Source organism: Aulonocara sp. 'chitande type north' Nkhata Bay, linkage group LG20 (genome assembly GCF_057382095.1).
Source record: "Aulonocara sp. 'chitande type north' Nkhata Bay isolate Kocher_YH1m ecotype deep benthic linkage group LG20, A_spYH_male_GT1.1, whole genome shotgun sequence".
In the NCBI taxonomy this organism is placed as follows: domain Eukaryota; kingdom Metazoa; phylum Chordata; class Actinopteri; order Cichliformes; family Cichlidae; genus Aulonocara; species Aulonocara sp. 'chitande type north' Nkhata Bay.
The window spans coordinates 32,010,673-32,031,621 of record NC_141363.1 but is presented as its reverse complement, the minus strand read 5'-3'; the positions used below and the strand labels follow the sequence as shown (position 1 = coordinate 32,031,621).

The window sequence follows — 20,949 nt, the reverse complement described above, 5'->3', positions numbered from 1 at the left end:
GGTGAGTATGGATACATGCTCCTCTAAGATCCATAAAATGACATGTGGTGTGCCTCAAGGGTCGGTTCTAGGCCCTGTACTTTTTAATTTGTATATGCTCCCTCTCGGCGGTGTCATCAGGAGGCATGGAGTGAACTTCCACAGTTACGCTGATGACACGCAGCTGTACATCTCCGTGTCTCCTGATGACACCAGACAAATGGATGCCCTCTTTAACTGTATCTTGGATATAAGATCTTGGATGGCAGAAAACTTTTTACAACTTAACCAGGACAAAACTGAAGTTTTAATTGTCGGTCCTGAGGCTCAGAGAGAGAAACTCTTGTCTAAATTAGAGGCATTTTCACTATGTCCTTCGCTACAAGTGAAAAACCTGGGTGTTATTTTTGACTCTGAGCTTGGTTTTATCCCACATATTAAACATGTAACTAAAATTGGATTTTATCATCTAAAAAATATAGCCAGAGTCCGCCCTATTCTCTCTCGGGCCAACACGGAGATGCTGATGCATGCTTTTATTACCAGTCGCATTGATTACTGTAATGCCCTGCTCTCTGGTCTTCCTAAGAAGAATATTTCAACTTTACAACTCTTGCAAAACTCGGCAGCTCGTGTGCTGACGAAGACCAGAGGGCGGGCCCACATTACACCGGTTTTAGAATCGCTGCACTGGCTCCCCGTGTGTTTCAGGATCGATTTTAAAGTTCTTTTATTGGTTTTTAAATGTCTTAATGGTCTTGGGCCTTCCTATCTCTCAGATCTGCTTTTACCATACGAACCCTCGCGGACCCTGAGGTCCTCTGGTACTGGCCTTTTGATTGTCCCTAAAGTCAGGACACATACTCACGGAGAGGCAGCGTTTCAGTGGTATGGTCCTCGTCTGTGGAACAGCCTGCCGGAGGAGCTCAGGGCCGCAGAGAACGTACATGTTTTCAAGAACAGGCTCAAGACCCACCTTTTTAATTTAGCTTTTACTTAGCGTTTATTTATTTTATGCTTATTTATTCTATCCTGTTATTCTATTATTAATTTAGGATTTACCTAATATTTGTTTGATTTTATTCTTATTCATTTTTTAATCTTCTTATTCTATTTATATTTATATTGTATCCTGTTCTTATTTATTTTATCATTTTACCCTATATATATTGTATTGCGTCATATCTCCAGTGTTTCCTCGGAGGGCGCTCTCTGCACCGGGGCTGTTATTGACCGTGGCTGCTGGGTCTCTGGGGTCCTCTCAGCCTGGCTGGGGGGCTCCTTTGCCTCCCTCCTGCTGTGTGCCCAGCCTGGAGGCTGCGGTCTGTGACCGGCTCCCGGTGCAGACGGCTCCCTGTTATAGTGTTTCCTCACTTGGCTCATGCGAGCCCAGCCCAATTTTTACTCTTTAAGTGTGCGCGTGTGTGTATGTGTGTGTGGGTGGGGGGATATATGTGTATTGAGAGTGTGGGGAGTGAGTTGGAGGGTGGGGTGGGCTGCTTTTAACTATGTAAAGCACTTTGTGCTACATTTTCTCTGTATGAAAAGTGCTTTATAAATAAAGATTGATTGATTGAATGAACTGAAGCAACGATGTAAAGACGAGAAGGCCCAAATTGCTCCACAACAATGTGAGAGAGTGATTAAGTCACACCAAAAAGAATTACTTCCGGTATATTTAAGAGCATTTCATTTTTCACACACTGCTTCTGCATTTCTTTTAGTTTTTGTTAAATAAAAAGTGACGCTGTGTGACATATCCTGTGTTGCTCATTTGAGATTATATTTACCTGATTATGAGACCTATAAGACCGTATCTGTACCAATCTTTTATGGATTCATTTTTCTAAGCAAACTTGTACATCTTAGCTGATAACTTAGTTCTTCATCCTCTTCTCTGTCTAAGATCACATCTGGCATCTTCCTTGTTTATTTTATCCAGTAAACTCAAGATTGTATCTTTAAGTACTGAATAGCTCATAAATACCAGTTGGTATGAAATGAAGCATGCATCCAGGAAACGTACAGACTCGCAGTCTCAAGTGATCATCAGCAAAGCAGCATGTGAGCTGAAACAATTGGCTTCTAAAATGCACCAAGTTGCTCAGATTGTATCTTTTTATTCTTTCTTAAAATGGATGCAAACAGTACATAACCTGCTAATTCAAACACCTACTTGATCAAGAGCAACAGTGAGAAGAAATTAATTCAAAGTACTTTTCTTTTCTCTAACAGTCTGGAAGACCAAATAAACATACAACAGGTACACACGCACGCACTCATCATCAGCCCCACTGCAGCCCGCTAACTTTAAAAGCTTTTCAAACAGCTCCTTAAAATAAACAGAGCCAACATATGCAGCTAAAATATGACCTGAGAAAACTCATCACCTCCTAAGTGTCTGAACGTCAGTGAGACTGTTAAACAGCAGGAGAACATATGAGCTTCTAAATGCACAAACAGACACAGACACATACAGGCAGACACACAAAAGTCGCTGTGAGATAAGCACATGCAGATAAGCATGATAATTTGTGAACAGCAAAGACTGCGTGTGATGCATAATTTGATTCAAATAAAGATATTTAAGTGCTTTCTTGTGACATGTGGTAGATTAGACCAGCACCAGCATGAAAAGAGTGATCAAGGACCGAGCTTTATCTCTGGTGGAGGAACTAGCTCTCTTCTTCAGACAACAATGGAGCATCCAACAAGCGAACAGATATGTTTTCATGCTCACTCTATACGCGGACGTGCAGAGAGACGTCAGCGCCATGCGTAAAATCGAGCAGGCACCCACAGAGACAGTGGTGGCTTCACAGATTGTGAGATCTTGACTCCCCCCACCATCCTCAGTGTCTGTAGTTGAATGAGACAGTGAGGTGATAGAGGAAACCATCCACCCCCACACATCAACCCCCTGATCCCCTGGGCTCTGGGGCCACAGCGCCAACCCAGCGGCCAGTACGACTGGCCAAACAGTGCATCAAAAACATGCACACACTCATGACATCAGCTCCCTGGTCTCCGTTAGCCAGACAGCGTCACACACTCTGACACTTACACACAGGCTTACACACTTTGACATTTCCTTGTCAAAAGAACCAGTGTGCGCTCTCCCTCCCACCACCATCATCACAATCAACGCTCCTTTGTAGAGGGATAGAGAAGAGGACAAGGGCACTGGGAGAGGAGAAGACAAGGACTAGAGGGAGGTTTAGAGAGGGATGGCTAAATTCTCAAAAGCTACTGGAAAATACGAGGGCAGGAAAAGGGAAAAAAAAAACCCAAGCAGAAGACAGCGAGAATCACAAGGGTAAAAAAATGCAGCCAAGCGAGAAAGGGACTGGGATAAAGAGACGACAGATAGATAAATAAGGAGAGGAGACGGGGAGATGACAGTGAGACAGTCTGACCACATACACATAAACACATAACACTCATCAGTTCCACTCTTCCAGCTCTGAATGGCCCCTGGCAATGCAAGAGCCTCCAGAGCCGCGGCACAGCTCATCACAAAATTCACTATCTCGTCTGATCTGCTTTAATCACCAAGCAACTCGCACGCAGACAAACAACCGGCACACAAACACAGCTCGACACAACACATATTCTCCCTGGAAGCCAGTGAATGCACGGCCAGAGAGCCAGTCCTGACAGAACCACATTAATCACAGTGTACTCTCACTCGCTCACAGTTACACTTCAGCCAAGTCACTCCTCGCTGGGCGCTCCCAGCCTGTCACTCCCTCCCCAAACAACTAAAGAACCAGGGGAGCGCTCCAAACAATGATGTTACTCTCGAGTCTGCGGCCTAATGAAAAGCAAATCAATTCTGCTCAATCCAACAACACTCTTCCAACCCCAAAACACACTCGGTTTCTGCCACTGCTCATTCAGCTGGGCGACATTTTGAAACTGAAAACGAAAATGATGAAAATAAGCAAACAAGCCTCAGTGGGTTTGATTCATGCAAATGCTTCAAGTAATAAAACGACCAACGATCGTTATTGCTCTGTGCCATCAGTCTATTCTGGAATCGATGCGCCTTTCATATAAACAGCTGACCTCTTTTTCAAAGCAGAGATTTTTGCTTTACGTCAAAAAGCATGTGGCATGTGTGTCCGCGAAACCGAGCGTCTGATAATTTGATTGAATTATGCTTAACTGGCACCAAAGGAGAGGCTGGGAGGGTCAGACAAACAAGTCTGAGGATGACAGTTAAAGAAACAGAAGGAGAGACTGCGTCTTTGTGCGTTTGTGTGCGTACGTGCATGTGTGTATGTGCTGTGGTTCTTACCTATTCTCCAGTGTGCACCAACCACAATGGGCGTCACCTGCTCCCAAACAGTCACTGCAGCTCTTCCACTGATCACAATCTGCCACTTTTACTCTCAGCATCTGCACATCAATGCACAGAAGCAAACATGAGCACACAATCATCTTCAAGGGCGGCCAAAAAGTGGAAAACAAGTGATTTTGTTACCAAGATGCTGACGGCTGTTAAGAGAACTTAAGAATGATCCTCCTCAAGAATTTTGATAATCTGCTACAGTGTAAGAGTATCACTGCAATTTCGAGTCTCTAGGATTTAAACTACCACCCAGACGAAATGAATATAATATAATAAGCCCACAATGAAAACCAGCTTACAGGCTCACACATAACTTTTGCATGTCATCATTCAACACTTATTGACAGCAGAAAGAAATGAATAAATGTCATGAAATTTTTCAGTAAACACATCATGACATCTAAAGTGTTTATTAATGTATAATAACTGCAGACAGTCTTTCCTGAATAACTCCTACAAAGACATTTGATCTTGTCGTTTTCCAAATGCAGATATATTTCACCGACATCCGCTTACAATGAAGCAGATAAAAAAATCTCAGATAATGTAATTACACATTTGTAAACTCCTACGTGCAGTGTACATCTCCTTAAGTTTCTTAAGGCTAACAACCACCTTTTTTTCTTCTTTTTTTGCTGCTTTGTCTATTTGCAGTGCAAACAAATACGAATACGCTGTAGGTAAACACAGATAGGCAGTTTGAACCTAGGAAGTGAATGCCGGTCTCAGAATGTAAATCCGTTTAAAGGTTACAGCTAAAATAAATGCCAGCCAATAATAGTGCCAAATTTAATTTAAATCTTAACAATGTCACAGCAAATGTTACCTAAAAAATGTCATGCAGCAGTTTTGTCAGAGTCTAAAAAGGAGCTGTAGCATATTTTCTGTGTGCACGTTAAACTTTGTTTCTGTGACAGGAAGCACAGAGATTTAATAGCAGCACAGACAGCTAACAAACTGATGCACTGTCACTGTGCAGAAACCATAAAGGCCAGAGGTGCAGCCATATCCCGCCCTAAGCCCAACTGTTATCAAACAAATTGGCTTTGAAATGCAGGTCTGAAAGCTTAATGTAGGTCTGCATGCATGTCTGCCTTAACCACAAATATGGTAGTGTTCTGTTAAGTGAACTTAAGGAGGATGTACATGACGTGACATTCATGAGGTCTCATTGTGGTTATCATGGTCGCGCTACGTGCTGATATGCCAGCGGGTATAACCTTACATGATGAGAGGTCATGACATAAAGAAAGTTGCTGTCGTTGGGATCGAAGGTCATGATGTGGTGTACTGCTTCGTTGGCTCGCAGCTTCAGCATCCACTGATTGGCTGTGGTCATGTTCGGTAGCAGAGTCAGCTGTGAAAAAGAGAGACGCACATGTTGAATTGCAGAGTTGGAACCACATGCAAAGTGGTGCAATTAAAAAAAAAGAAAAAAAGACGTTGAGCGCCAATTTCTTGGTTCACATTCATGCAGAAGAGTTTCTCATATGTTCACAACTGCTCAGTGCAACCACATTACTTTTCAGTTGATTGAGCAGATCGAGTCATTTGCTCAGCAATACCACAGAAGAAGCAGGTTTTTTCCCACGTCTGTGTTTGGCAAGAGATACACAAACAAAACTTTTACATCGTGATCACTCCTTGGAGACTACGCCCACCTGTAGCAAGCACCGAGATGTACAGACAACCTTGATTGTGTGATTTTTATTGCACCATATTTTTGGTGTCTTATTGTTTGTGTAATGTCAGATGATTTGGCAGTCTACAATTTTTGTCTGCCAGCGGTCCAACTGAAAATATGAAATCTAAATCAGCAGCTGGTGCAGTAAAATAAGCAGCCACAATGACTGTCTATTGTTAGATGGTAAGTTTACTGTGGTAAAAAGGGAGGACACTGGAACTCTGGACTTTTTGTGTGGTGATTCGTATCTTTAAAATGTGTTTCCAGAAGCCATACTTGTATACAATATCAAATAATATAATATGTAAATGTAAAATAATGTTTATATGGGAAACTGTGACGCTCACAGGACACAGATATTAACCGTAACTGACACCCATGTTCATTTCTGTGTGCAGATAAATTCAACACAGATGAAGAGTCAGTGAGCAGCGCTGGAGGTGAAGAGTGACATGAAGGCACTACATGCAATTAAACTAGTTTAAGTTCAGGAATCATAGCTTGCTGGTAGTTCAGCTACATTCATTGGTGTATAGTCTTTCAAAAACACTATACAGCGGTAAAACTTTGGACCGCTGCTTCTCCACAATAATCAAACCCTTTTGGCCAGTCAAATGATCCAAAGTGGTTTACAGCGTAAATAAATTCTGCCTGGATGGATGGTTGTTTTTTAAGGCAAGTATTAAGTTGACCTACAGCTTCCTGGAATACTTGGCTATGACATTTTATGTTTTGAATATAAGTTTGTAAAACTAACCTTCACTATACTATACATAATCAAAGATCCTGCCAGACTCAGTGCCCCACCTGGATTTTGGTTTCTGCTACAAAAACATTTTTTGTCATGTTTGACCTGTGAATAAGTGGACAGTTTTTACTCTACCCTTACTTATCCTGAACTTATCCTTTTATACTTTTTGTAATAAAATGTGGTATCACATGCCCAGTGCCAGTTTCTTTCTTATAATGTAGTCTGAGCTAATTGGCCAAATTAGATTTTTTCCTAAGGTAGATTTAGTGTAGTTCAACTTCTTCATGCTTTTAAGGTAGCTCCCCCAATACGACCAGTGAGTCACGTAAGGGAATAAACCTGGGACAGTTTGTTTAAACCTACAATGAATGGATGAATGAACAAGGGTACATTGTATTTGAGTGGGATTGGAAGTTGAGACACGGCAGGGCCAAAACATAGTGACATAGTGGATGAGGAAGTGGGTGAGTGGGAGGATGAGATTCAGATTGGCTACATCTGGGTCAGGACTAAATGAGAGACCCATATAGCAGGCTATAATATTTAATCAGAACTGAATTAAGTATCGAACTGTGCCTCAAAATCTTTTCACCCATGACTAGAATGGGCATAGTGAAGCCCGCTGCAGTAATAAGAAGAAAGTACACCTTCTATTATTTCTAAGGTTTTTATATTGGGACAAAAAAAATATCCTGTCCTTGGTAGCTTAAAAAAAAATCTTACCTTACCTCAGGTGTAAAATAACAAACAGATTCTGTGGTTTTATTATTTATTTAAAAAACGAAACGAAAAGTTGCAGAGTGTGAAAATGAAGCACACCCCACGATTCTGTAGCTTGTAGACAAACGTTTAGGAGGTATAACTGAAAAAAAATTGTTTCTGTATGACTTTATCGGGCTGTCACATCATTGTGGAGGAATCTGACCCATTTTTCTTTTGCTCATATACACACAGCTTTTTTGAGGTCCCCCCACAGTGTTTCAGTCAAGCTGAGATCTGCACTTTTTCTTGCCCATTGCAACATCTTGATTCTTTTCTTTTTTACCATTCTGTTGTACATCTTATCTATTGTTCTGATTTTATCTGTTTTGATTTTATATACTGTTTTGTTTGTTTGTTAATTAGTTTGTTTGTTTGCTTGTTTTAATCAATTTTAAATCATGCTTTTTATTTGTTTTTGTTTCTAATGTCTCTGTAAAGCACTTTGAATCACCTTGTTGTTGAATTGTGCTATACAAATAAACTTGCCTTGCCTTGCCTTGCCTTACATTTGCTGTCATGTTAGGGATCACTGTCCTGTTGCATGAACCAGTTTGGGCCAAGCTCTGGCTGTTGGACAGATGGCCTCACATTTAACTCCAGAATATTTTGATATAAAAAGGAGTTCATGGTTTACTCAAGATGCCCAAGTCCTGTGGTTGCAAAACACATCATCACCGCCACAACTGGTATGAGGTGTTTGTGCTGATATGCTGTTTAGGTTTCTCCAAACATGGCACTGTTCATTATGGCCAAACATGTCCATTCTGGTCCCCAAAGGGCATTGTTCAGCAAGTCTTGTTGTTTGTTCAGATGTAATTTTTCAATACTAAACTGCCATGTTTTTTTTTTTAGAGAGAGAATAGCCTTCTCTAGGCAATCCTTCCAAATAAGTCATACTTGTTCAGTGTTTTTCTAACTGTACCATCAAGAATTTTAACATATTAACGTATAGACCTGCAGATCTGAGATGTAGCATTTGAGTTCTTTTTTGCTACCTCTCTTAGCATTGAATGGGTAACATCCACTCCTGACAAGATTGGCAACTGTCTTGTGAATAATTGTTCTCACTCTAGACTGGATGGACTTGAACCAGTGGATTTCACATGAGCTTAGAACCTGTCCCAGATAGCTGGGCACATTGCTGATGTCTTTCCTCCTTGGCATTATGTTAACACACACCTGAGATCCCAGTTCTGAGATCCCTTCCCAGACGCCTTAACGCCCACTCACATCCTGGGCCATCTGACCTCAGGAATTCGCATGATAAGGTGGGGCCAGGTTTCACAATGAACTCACCCGAAACTCTGGCTGATTGGGACCCATGCCCAGTTTCCCACCTTGGCTCAGGCGATTAGAGGATCATCAGGGGGTCCTTTTGTCCCTCTGTGGGGGGTTACTCCGACTAGGTTTATATCTGGGACTCTCCACCATTTGACCTTAGAACTGAAGAAGCTTCTCGGATGAGAGGTGAAATGTCTTCAAGCAACTTAAAGAAGTCCAGACGCTTTTCTTTGCAAGCTCCTTTGACAAGCTCCTTTTTTTTTTTTGCCACGACTGTATCTCAATTACTCAGTAGGAGGTTATATGAGGGGTGATTGGACTGGTGCTTGGGTGCTTAGAATGCTGTAGCTGTTACTGTGCTGCATATGTTATCAAGAAAAAATATCCAGACAAAGATTAAATTAATTTTTGTCTGAGCTGCCTCACTCCTTCCCTTTTAAAAGGCCAACATGACAGATTAAATTCTTTTGTCTGGATACTTTCCCTCCCCCAAAGCTAACGTGGATACACAAGAGAGTAACCAAAACTCTCAGTCTTAATTAAATTCATGCATGTATGTATAAGCAATGACTGCCAGATTTAGTAAAGTGATTTTAGTTCCTGCCTTTTACTTCAAATATTTTTCATGTTTCCACCTTCACAAATACATTTCAGGTGCTCTTTGTTCAAGCAGTGTGCCTAATCTCGTTCCACTGAGCAGTGATTTATCTGCACACTGACCGTCCTGCAGGTCAAGATCATAAAGCACGTACGCACAAACATATGCACACACAGACACACACACACACAAAGCTGTGCAGAAAAACAAACTGTGCTGAGTGAGACTTCCTGTCACGCCGACAGTGAAAACTCTTATTTCTGCGATTTGTCGGGCCTCCCTTCAATGGAGAGATCCTGGCACCCTGAGGAAGTGGCAAACTGATCAGCATCTGGTGACAAGCACGGGTTGTATCACTTCTCCATCCACTGAACACAACAAAACACTGTCATGTGCACAGGAGCACACATTTATATAGGACAAAACCATTACCACCCACTTAGACGTGCTGGTTAATGTTAAACCAGCGCAGACAGGAGCTAAGTAAACCATTGGCTTAACCTGTGATGAAAGGCATTATCTCAACCTGCAAGAATCACTGTCAGGTTTTTTTTTATAACACCACCTACCCATCTGCTCGCACAAGCTCGCCTGCTTTTTAGTGATAGTAAGCAGCTGTGCTATGTCCTCACCTCACACCCCAGTGACTACAAACACATAAGCAGAGTGACACAGCGAGGAGTAAGTAAACAGCAGCCCACACACCTGGACAGGGAGCACAATAGGTGCAGAGAGGAGGAGACGTGAAGAGAGCTGTGGCACAGTGAGCCACCAGGTCAGCCAACAAAACACCTGCTGTACTGGCAGGTCGCTCTGACTCTATTCTCCGTCTATCTTCATGCAGATGAAAGACCCTATTCAACCAAGAAGTGCTCAGCTGCTGTGCACTCATTCTTTCTCTCTCTCTGTCTCTGTCTGTGCACGTGTGTGTCTCTCTGTGTGTGTTTGAATGTGTACCTGGGTGTAAAGGAGAGAGAATAAAGATTGATAGAGGTGGGGCAGGAGCGACAGAAAGAAGAAAGAGAAAGAGATAAAGTCTGTTTGTTTGGAAAATGAATCAAAGGGCCTTTTATATTTGAGATGGAGTAAAAGAGGAGCTGAGAAAGAGGGGATGGCGAAGCGATGAACTGAGAAGTGGAGGGGTGGACCCACTGAGGGAGTAAAATTGGAGCGAGAGGGAGCGAGATAAAAAAAGCGGACACTGCGAGAAGCAGAAAATGGAAGTCAGCTGTAATGGGGAGGGAGAGACTTCATTAAAAAATGCATGTAATTACAAATTACTTCACTGAGGGCTCTCTCAAAGACAGTAAAAGAGGCCTAACTTAATCTCAACCACTGTTCCCCTGTGTTTAGTCTGAGCCAAACTCACAGTCAGAATCACATTACACACACTAACAGCACCATTAACCTCTGTAACAGCTCTATCCTGAGGGCACACACACTCACAGACACTACCACACACACACACACACACACACACACACACACACACACACACACACACACACACACACACACACACACATAGGCAAACAGTGAAAGACATAAAGATAAAAGCACAAAGCATGTTGTTTCCCAAGGTCACCAAAATACTGCACACCCTATACAACAAGGTCGACACACACACGTAACACGTAATCACAGGGTATGCATTCATCTGAGTAAACACATGGAATCACTATACCAGTCACATTGGCTTGCAGACAAAGTCAAACACCTAAAAACACAGTCAGACCTGCAATCTAGCAAACAGACGTACACAAACACGCTCATACACACCACTGCTTACACCATGCCAACCAACGCGGCGCATCCGCTATAAACCATCCAAAAACCAATTACTGCGTGCTCAGCTGGGGCTAAAGCAGTGCCTTCATCTGGGGAGGAAAACAAGGAGTTCTTTTAGCAGGTCTAAACAAAACATCCGACCGCAGAATGGGTTTAATGTTGTGAAAGGTACTAGGCTAATGCAAAACCATAGGGTCAGAAAGCTTTCAGAGTCAGCTTGTGTTGTTTCCACAGACAGCTGAAGTGCAGCTAGTTGCATATGCAGGCAGATCCGCTGCTTAGGAAGCTCAGTCAGGGGTGACGAGGAATGTGGCTGAGACAAAATTAAGGAATGCTGGTAATTGGGCAGGAAAGGTTTTCACAAGCTGGACCTTCTGCAGATGTTTAATAGCTCAGACTGCACACCAACACATGTCGCAAATGAGTCATAAGCCGTCAACCGCTGTTAGACAGCTTTACTGTGATCTCACAGACAATAGTTTAAGAGACATTAAAACTCATGATTAGGACTACATAAGGTTCGGGATGGTTCATGGATCAGCGGAATGAGGGGGTTGGTTGGGTGGTGACAATGCAGGGAAAATCTACAAGTTAAAAGGAGGCATTTCTGCTTGCCCTGTGGTGGCTCGAAGTGTTTCATCACACACATAGGTTTGGTTTATTGTAAGAATCGGCAGCCACATCACAGCAGCACTACATACCTTGTAATGTTAGAGTTTTTCCAAGCTTCGGGGCTCAACTACATTAAAAATAATAACTCCATTCAGCGGTTGAGGTTAAGCTTGTTTAGAAAGTTCTCAATCACAAGGACTGAGAGTGTATGCACGCTCATGTGCGTGTGAGACTCACCTTACGAAGTCGTCCATTACTGGTTCCCAGAAAAACCACGGTGTGGTTTTGCACGTTGTCCACAGAGACTGAACTGAGACCCGGGTATTCAAGCAGAGGAATGGCCCTAAGGGGTCTTTGTAATGCCAGTGGGTGCTGCAGGTGGGCTGCACCGCAGTCCAGCTGCTCGGGCTGCAACTAGAATACAAACAGAGTGAGAGAGAAAGATCAATTCTCATCAGCTTTCATATGGAAGCATGACATGAAGATTAGAAGAAGGAGAGAGCTGGGCACAAAAGGAGGCGTGTGGAAAGCAAGGGCTGATAGAAGCTATCACACTGGCGTTGCTCATTCTGCTAAATCACTTTTCAGACATCTCAGTGAATACTTGAAATGGGCTTATAAGGGTCTTCAACACTCGTAAGACTTTGCTTTTGTCAAATCCTCAGTGGGCAATGATAAAACATTAGTGCTGCGCTTGGATGAGCACCAGGATCTATTGGGAATTCTCTGAATATTTTAGAGCACACAAGAAAAAAAAAAGAAATTAAGCACACTGGATATTTGTAGAGTCTTTTCCCACGGGCCCTTCTGCTCGAGGCATCGTCTCTCTTATCATAAATTGTGTCTGGCTTTCCCTCAGTGTTGGCCTTCAAACTGTCGACTACAAAAAAGATCACATTTCAACGGCCATGGCTATGTAAATGAGGAAAGACTAACTTTAGTCTATGAGTGGTAAGTGGGTTGTACTGCAGCAGGAGAAAAAACAAAGGGCACAAATCACTTTGAACTAAGCAGTTGTCCATCTCAAAAAGGGTTTGTGGGCGACCGGAGATGGTATTCAGAAAAACTGGTCACGAGAGGAGTGGCCCCGGGGCCACGGCAAACAAGGCAGTGCCAGCAAGGAGGGCAACTTTCTGACCTGACAGCACAGTGGTGGCGAGACAGTCTCCTTTGACCTCAACTCTGTCAGTCAAAACCACCACAATGAAAATCTGGAATTTCTCTGCATTCCTATGAAACTGTGGAAAGCTTTCATTGCTTGTTATTGTTAGGCACCATGAATCAGACAGCGCTTTTGCAATGCTAAAGTTTCCTTGAGGACACACGTATGAGTAGGAAGATTGTAATAAAATACACGTGATAATATTTGATCACGTGCTTGGAACAGAGGAGCTATTTATCGGTCAAACATTGGGCTAAATTTAGAGTTGAACTTCAGTCAGAAGCACACACTAAATAAAAATGTCTGGGGTTTTACTGGAAAACATAGTAAACTACTGACCCCTTACAATCCTCACATTTGGTAAAAGGGAAGAGTTGCTGGATATGAGATTAGTCTCACCCTTCCCACAACCCTCAGTGTGGCTCTAGAGGGTCTTTCCAGCTATCACCTCTACTCCTAACATGGGAGATCCTTTCTTTGAGTCAACAGTTTGAGGGTTAAAGAGGATAATTGTTCGTAAGCATAAATGGAAACTGTCAGAGAGTAGCAGCAGACGTGAGGGAGTAAATCTTATTGCAGCCTGAACAACTGTAATGGCCAAGAGGATTCATAAATCTCAAGCAGGTTTATTGGACGAGCACGTTTTGGCACCCAGTATAACGAAGAGAAAAGAAATAAAAACATATGAAATAATGATGCAGAAAATATCTCAGTGACGCTGACTTATTTTTTTTTTCTCACTTTCATGTCAAGAAATGGATAAACTGATCTGTAAAATAAGTTTCGTTTTCAGCAAAGCTTATGCTAAGTTTTAGAGTGCGTTTTATTTGACAGAATGTATATATTTCATTAACATGGCAGCTTAAAATCAGATCAAAATAATTACATAAATTAAGTATTTTTATATTGCCTAATTAAATGTGTACAAAGCCCTTACCACAAGGTTTCCCTTCTGGATGCAGGCTGAACCGGAGCCCTGTATCACACTGTCCAGCACCTGAACGTCGCTGCTGGGAGAGTTTGAGCAGTTCCTGCGGCCTTGCCGTATCCCCTCCTCGATGTCTCCAAACTTGAAAGCGCAAAGTGCAGACTTTCTGTCTCCCTTAGAAAACACTCCAAACAAGTATGGCTCGGGGCTTTTCCCATCACCTGCGTGGATCTCCGTGGGGTACACGGACAACACCCGGTTGTAAAAGTTCCCGTTAAATCCACACTGTAAAGGCATCTGGATGTAGGATTCAGTGAGCTTCCTGCTCTCTGGCCCGGTGGATTTTCGGGGGTTCTCGGTGTCCAGGCATATCCTCGCGAGGATGCTGTTGGGCTGGCTCTCCTTGTGGCCCATTTTCGCATCATTATTGAAGGCAATATATGAGTAAGTCTTCTGGATGAACGCGTGTACGAAGCTTAGTTTATTTTTGGTTTTAACCTCTTGTTTGATCTTGAATACATTATCCTCGGAAGGGTTAATGTCATAGGTGAAAAGTCTGGATAAATCCTTGATGTTCAAGGAGCGGATGGCGATCTCCGGGGTGTTTTCAAAACGCAGATCTTCTTTGCTGTGGTTTTTGGGGAAAAACTGAGTTCCAGCCCCTGTGTATGTCGCCCCAACCAGAAGCCGGGTGTTTCCCCCGTGGCTTTTGAAGATGAGCCCCACGGTGGATGCGTTCGGGTGATTGGCAGCGATGTTCAGCATGCTGGGGAAAACAGTCTTCTCACCCTGGGGTGGGAACTCCACCGCTATTTCTGAAATATTATCCATTTTTCTGAGCTCACAGAAGCCTTGATACACAGATCCGCACGCAACCACGATCCCTTGCTCCCGGTCCAGTTTCAGGAGCTTGTTGTAATTGTCAGTGAGGGATTTGGGATGCTCGCAGGGAGCCTGGGGAAGCTGTGGCGCATGGCACAACAGGTTGTCCTCCACCGGTCCAGTCCTCTTCTCCACTTCAGCTGTCAAGGTCCCATTGAGCTGGTAAATTGTGTTAACGGTAGCCAGGTAGACTTTTCTGGACACTGGATCCACCACGAAGTTATTGGTCTGATTTGGAGACGCGAAAGCCTGTTGGATGTGCAGCGCGCTGGCACTCCGGCGCGTCTCCAAAGCCAGGACGCCGAGAAGCAGGACGGCTATCTCTATCGAAGGAGGCATTTTTCCTTCTGACCGGCTTCCGCGTGTTCTGTGCCGAGGGGTGCATTGAGCAAAGACAAAAATGTGTGTTTGTTCCTACTGCGACAACCCGAGAGGAAAGACTGTTTCCTGCTCAACGCCTAAACCCACAGTGACGCGATAAGCGAGTCGTGCTTCCTTTTCAGGCTGCCTCCTCTGTCCCTCTCTGCCTATCGTGCAGCTCAGCAGTCACTCTCCTGGGGCACACTGAGCCACACCGCCTGGGTGATATTTTAATCATCTTGACAGAATAGACAACAGGGAATAAATAGTTCCAACTGATTTGGTGTTGTGCATTTTCTGGACATCGCCGCACAAAGGACAAACTTATTTTGAGTCAGGTTTCAGCGCTGGTTATTTAAAAATATATACGTATATTTATTTATAAGCAAAGCATTCTTCGATTACAAATATTAGTAAAGATGGACTTTGCTGCGAGCATGGGGCGTTAACTCATTAACCCTGAAAAATGGCACTGCCTCCCTCTTAATGGAACGTCCCATCAAAGCGCTCTGTCAGCCCAGTCAGCTGTGATTGATCTTCGTTCGTTGATTAAATCCTGATTCCTTTCAATCACTCAGGTACAATAACTATTATTTAAGACATAATGTGAAGTCGTGCCATATGAAGTCATAATGATCATCTTCCTTTCAAGGTGAGCCACTTGATGAGTCTCCACCCGTGCGTGGTTCCGCTCATCTTGGGGTTAATGGCGGGTCACAAGCCCACCTCCTGTGCTTCCCGGTCCCTCGGCTCTCAGATTAGTTCTGCAGATCCGGAGGGTTTCGTTTTGGGCACATACGGCACGGTAAAGACCGTGAAAGTGCTACCAGATGGGCACATCAGCACACCTTTCCGGTTTTTGACATTCACATCTATCCAACACTGCTTTTGCACGTTTTACCTCATAAATATTCAAGCACAACACATGTGCCCCCACTCAAAAATGCACGAATATGGTTAGCATCCCCCCCCCTTTTTTTTTTTTTGCTTTCTCGACGGAGTGTGCATATGCTCACATCTCTGAATAGAAATGAATGACTCCTAGTCGAGGAAAGACAACAAGTGAGTCAGACGCTGCATAAATCAGTTTGCAGGGGAGCCCGAGAAAAGTGTTATCTCTGAATACATGAAATAATTAAAGTTGATGCTAAATCGCGAGCAATCGCTTGTGCCTATTTACTGCGTACTCCTCTGGGGGACAAACCCACTCTCTCTCCACACCCTCCCACCCCAACCCCCAATCTCTACTTGCAGCTTTCAGTTGGGTAGATAAGTGCGCTCCGTGTTTACCTTGGCGCACAGCCATGCGCATCAAATCTGGCAGTGTAGAAAAGGAGCAAAGTGCTCCGATAAAGCGCAATATAATGACCCCCCAAGTGCAGAGCACAATGAATGAGCCAAATAGTGTCGACACAGTGCGCGTGCATGTAAGTGCAGACTTTCGTCAGGGAGTAGGGAGCCAGCGGCTACAATGAGGTCTGGCAGGGATGCAGGGACAAGGCGCAGTCTGGGGCAGAACTGTCAGCATCAAATATCCATAGTGAGGCGTGACCGCTGCGGTTTGGTGCAGCTCAATCAAGAAAACGACACTGAACCGAATTAGGCTCCATGTGTGGGTGCATTACAGTGATATAAAGTGGGGGTACACCCGATCTCTCGTTTGTAATAAAAACAATATCTGTTGCTGCACAAGCTAACTTTTGGCATTTAAGACCCCCTCCTCAGAACCTGTTTCCTTCCTGATAAGGAGTCACACCTCTTCTCCCCACCCTCAGAGCACACCATTCACACAAACTGAGCACGGCTTTCATACTGAAGGAACGTCAAGGCTTTTCCAGGTAAACGAGCTCCATCTAGCGGTCAGGAAAAGCATCTGCAAGATGACTTTAAAAGCACACTTTCCACTACAACACTGCGAAGAAGCATCAGACACACAAGAAAATAAATAAACAAAAAGGAAACATGTCTTTTGAAGAAATACGGAATGTGCATAAATTAGTCAGGAATGCACTTTATTTATTCCACACTTAGAAAAGGACATCAGAAGGCACTGAAGTGGTTTAGCACACAACCCAAGATCAGAGGTGCTGCTGCAAGGACAAACTAAAGTCAAAGGTCAGCTCACTCCCAACTTGTCTATTGTACCTTTGATTACACATCACTGACAGATCAATAAATCTGCCTACTGCGGTTCAACTTGAGAGGAAACAAGTTTACTCACATTTTGACAAAAATGCACTGAATTTCCTTGGTTTTTTTTTAATTTCCTGTAGAAAAGCATGTCAGCAGTTTCAACCTGCATCAGCGCTTCACTTCTCAGAGAGTGTCAAGCTTTGTAGTCTCTATCAAAGGCCTGACCTACATGCTGTCTATCAGTGTGCTAAAGTGCAGCTGTACAGTTCAAATGATCACAATGTCTGTTAGGAAATCAGCTTCTTGGCATTAAATACAGTGCAGACTAGTTAACGTGCTAGGTCATCTTGTAGTGTCCTTGACTAGATTAGAAAGTGAGAGTAAAAGAGAGGCCGAATGCCAAGCTCTACTCATGGAAGCAAAATGTGTAGAAACACACTACTGAGCATCTGGAGGCAAGGTCATGTTCAGATTGCGAATTACTTTCCCCCTTACAAAAGTTGCATCTGGCAAGACATTCATGACATATATGGAAAGAAGCCACAGCTGCTTGGACCTTTTGGGTGCTTAGGCATCCCTGGGCAAACTTCAGTTTGGCACTGGGTGATAACACCTTGACATAGCGATACGGTGGTACATTTAAAAAAAAAAAGAAAAAGAAAGAAAAGATAACACGCAGGGAAACTGTGTCAGTAGTATAAAGTCACATACAGGCAATGTGCATTTGACTGGCATGGCAGTGGAGATGACTTGCACTGTAGATTTGAAGCAGCAGTATTCATGATGGTTCTGAGACAGAACTGGAAAAGCACCAGTGGTCTCCCCTTCTTTCTTAACTTGATCACATCATAATGGTGGGGTGGGAGGCCAATTGTCCTGGCAACCTAATTTTACTTGGACAACAGCCCTTTATCATCGCTTTTAAAAGTAAATCTGCTTTGGAAGTAATTTTCTTCATGACAACGTGCAGCACTGTATACAAGTTACAAATATGGCAGATGCTAGACAGCAGCCAGATGTTCTCTGTAGTATTCATGTGCTGTTTTTATGGTGGGCACACCATCTCAGCTTCCCCCTCTAGTCTTTGTGCCATTCATTATCTTCCCTATTTTCAATTCTTTTTTAACTTTAAAAAAGTAAAAGCGATCTTTGCCATTAGAAATTGTACGTCTGCATGACACTCATTCCTTCAAAATGTTCTATCTGAACAAATTTCATCACAGCAAGAAAGGCGAAACTTCCAGGAAGGTTTTTCAGCCATGGTTCAAAACTACTAATCACAGCTAAGTAAGAGTTCTCTTCCTAAAGGCAATCAACCACATTCTCACATTTGCATGTCTCTACAATTAGACTGGGCCTTTGTGGCAGCTCTCCAGCCCAGTTTCCTGACTAAACTCCCCTTTGTGTAGAGTGAGAGGAGTGTAATGCTACATGGTACTGAATAAAATAACATTGAAAATAAAATAATATTATTAGAAATAACATTATAATTGATTAAACTCTAAGGGTAAAAACAGTACAATACTGCATTCTGTGAGGGATAACAACACAAAAGTTCGTTTTAAAAATGTAAACAGTCTTGTCCTTCCTAAATGTGAATGTTCTCTTCTTCACTCTTCTTCACACTTCTTGCTCTTTATCCAGGCCGCTTCCAAATGTGCTCAGCTGAACCGACTGCAGACTGCAGCTACAGTTACATTTCTTGTTGTCACCAAAGCAACATGTGCTGAATGTAATCTGGTCATCCCGGGGGCTGCAGCGCACGGTGCGTATACCCCGAGAGAGCGTCCCAGTTTCTCCACAAGAAGGCCAGCAGGAGGATGAGGAGGAGGGTGGAGAGCGAGCGTGAGCGCGTCTTCATCAAAGGGACCACACAGTTGGCTACAGTTGAAACAAAGACCAGAAGGACAGCCATTAGGGCCAGCAGCACATTGATAAGTTTTCCCAGGAGGGTCCGGGCTGTGGCATTTTCCAACCCCTCCAACTGGACGACCTGCTGTTGCTGCTGCTGCAGCTCCATCTTAGAGATCCTGGTTTGACAGGCCTCCAAAGCCTCCTGTAGAGGACGACGAGAGGAAATCCATTTAGCTTAGTCACCAGTTTCATAAACATAAACTAATCCAAAGCACAATAGCAAGACACTGATCGTTTTACTGTGATTTAAAGTCAGATATGATTTTGCCTTTCCTTTGTTCTCATGTGTGGAAAAACACTGAACAAAAACATAAAAACTTCTCACTTGCCTGAGTGCAGCCTTTTATACTTTTGATTATTTTAAATAGACTCATGTGATCCACATTAGACCAGTGTGAAGTGTTCTTAATCATGTTTGTTTGTAACTGTAATTGATAAGTTATCCAAAAACACTTAAATATCCTGCACATTATCGATACATGTTACCCATCAGAGATTTTCAGACATTTCCTTCATTTAACTATATCTGCTTTTTCAGTAATCCTATTTTATTAGCTTAGCTTTATTGTACTTATATTGCTTATGCAATTTTACTTAATGATATTTTGTTGTTTTTTTTAGTTATTTGATCTAGATTTTAATCTAGTTTTATTGCTTTTATTACAGCATTTATTACATCCTGTTACTGAAATTTCAGTCATCTGTGAAGCACCTCAGGCTCCTGTTTCAATGAAAGGTGTTTTATAAATAAAGTAACTGCTGGTTCTGTTAGAGTTTGAAGTAGCTGTTGACAGTACATTTCATGGCTCTCTACCACCCCCTGCTGTGTAGGAAGGGAATGCTGTAATGAGCAATATGAGGCGTGAAAAAAGTTTTATGCAGGGACAAAACACACACACCTTAGCCTTTATGGACAAGAGGAAAGGATGCAAGTAATGTGAGACATTTTCAAGGGATAGTTAATGTTTTGAACCCCCCCCCCAAAACAAAGCTGATGGACAGACCAGGGCCTTGAACTCATCTCCTTGTGTACAGAGTCAACACAGACATTTAGATAAGGCAGTTAACTGATGGAGGGTTTGTGCACGACTCAAAACTTCAGTTTAACTTAAAACTGACACAATAAGGTCTCGTCTGACCAGCTTTCTTTAGCTTACTAGTGCTTAAGACAGGAAGGTTGAGTGGCCAGCCACTTCCATTATTTCAACACAGGCCCATTTTAGCGTTGGGAGGTCAAGCGTGCAAGCCATAAGTGGTCAGAATAAAACGCAGTGCTGCAACAGTAATAATAAGGCTCAATGCATTCTAAAATGTAATTACTCTGCTGCAGCTGCTGACACTCTTAAAGCCCAATTCACACAGGACTAACATAACAGTGGACCCCTATTAATATGTAATAATTGCAGCGGCCTTCTGTGATCTCAGTCTGGTATGATTTTGTCATGTTCGTCATTTCAAAGCGAAAAAAAAAAATCCACCAAAAATGATCTACTGTATTGTGCCACACACAGAGGTCCTGTAATAATATAATTTCAGTGTGAATTGCTATTTAGGGGAATTCAGCTAATTACATTTTGGACAGCATTTTAGATTCAAATTTACTTGGGCTGGTGTCAGTACACAGTGTGGTGACCCAGTCATAGAACAAACAGGTTTAAATCTATCAGAAAGGTGTGCCAGAACATTTTTTTGTTCAACATTTATTATTGGCAGCCTGATTTAGTGAAATCAGGTCTGTAGCTGCCGATTGCAGCTGTTCCA

At 42.9% G+C, this 20,949-nt stretch overlaps 2 protein-coding genes across 7 annotated transcripts in view; both read right to left on the bottom strand.

Annotated features, from left to right (window-relative positions):
• plxnd1 (plexin D1) overlaps positions 1-15,295 on the bottom strand; it is a 73,518-nt gene extending 58,223 nt beyond the window's left edge. Inside the window, exons 1-4 of one of the 2 annotated variants that reach the window (XM_086276688.1) lie at positions 13,909-15,295; positions 12,047-12,223; positions 5,559-5,690; positions 4,280-4,380 (exon numbers count right to left, since the gene is read on the bottom strand). In XM_086276688.1, coding sequence (XP_086132814.1) covers positions 4,280-4,380; positions 5,559-5,690; positions 12,047-12,223; positions 13,909-15,120 — 1,622 coding nt within the window. In that variant the 5' untranslated portion in view covers positions 15,121-15,295. The remainder of the gene's footprint in view (positions 1-4,279; positions 4,381-5,558; positions 5,691-12,046; positions 12,224-13,908) is intronic. The other variant, XM_086276687.1, reaches the window with a different exon arrangement.
• Positions 15,296-17,116: 1,821 nt separating this feature from the next.
• The window catches only part of tmcc1a (transmembrane and coiled-coil domain family 1a), a 47,459-nt gene continuing 43,626 nt past the window's right edge, over positions 17,117-20,949 (bottom strand). For 3 of the 5 annotated variants that reach the window (XM_086276625.1, XM_086276627.1, XM_086276626.1), the window contains one exon: positions 17,117-19,330. In XM_086276625.1, coding sequence (XP_086132751.1) covers positions 19,016-19,330 — 315 coding nt within the window. In that variant the 3' untranslated portion in view covers positions 17,117-19,015. The remainder of the gene's footprint in view (positions 19,331-20,949) is intronic. The other 2 variants (XM_086276628.1, XM_086276629.1) reach the window with 1 other exon arrangement.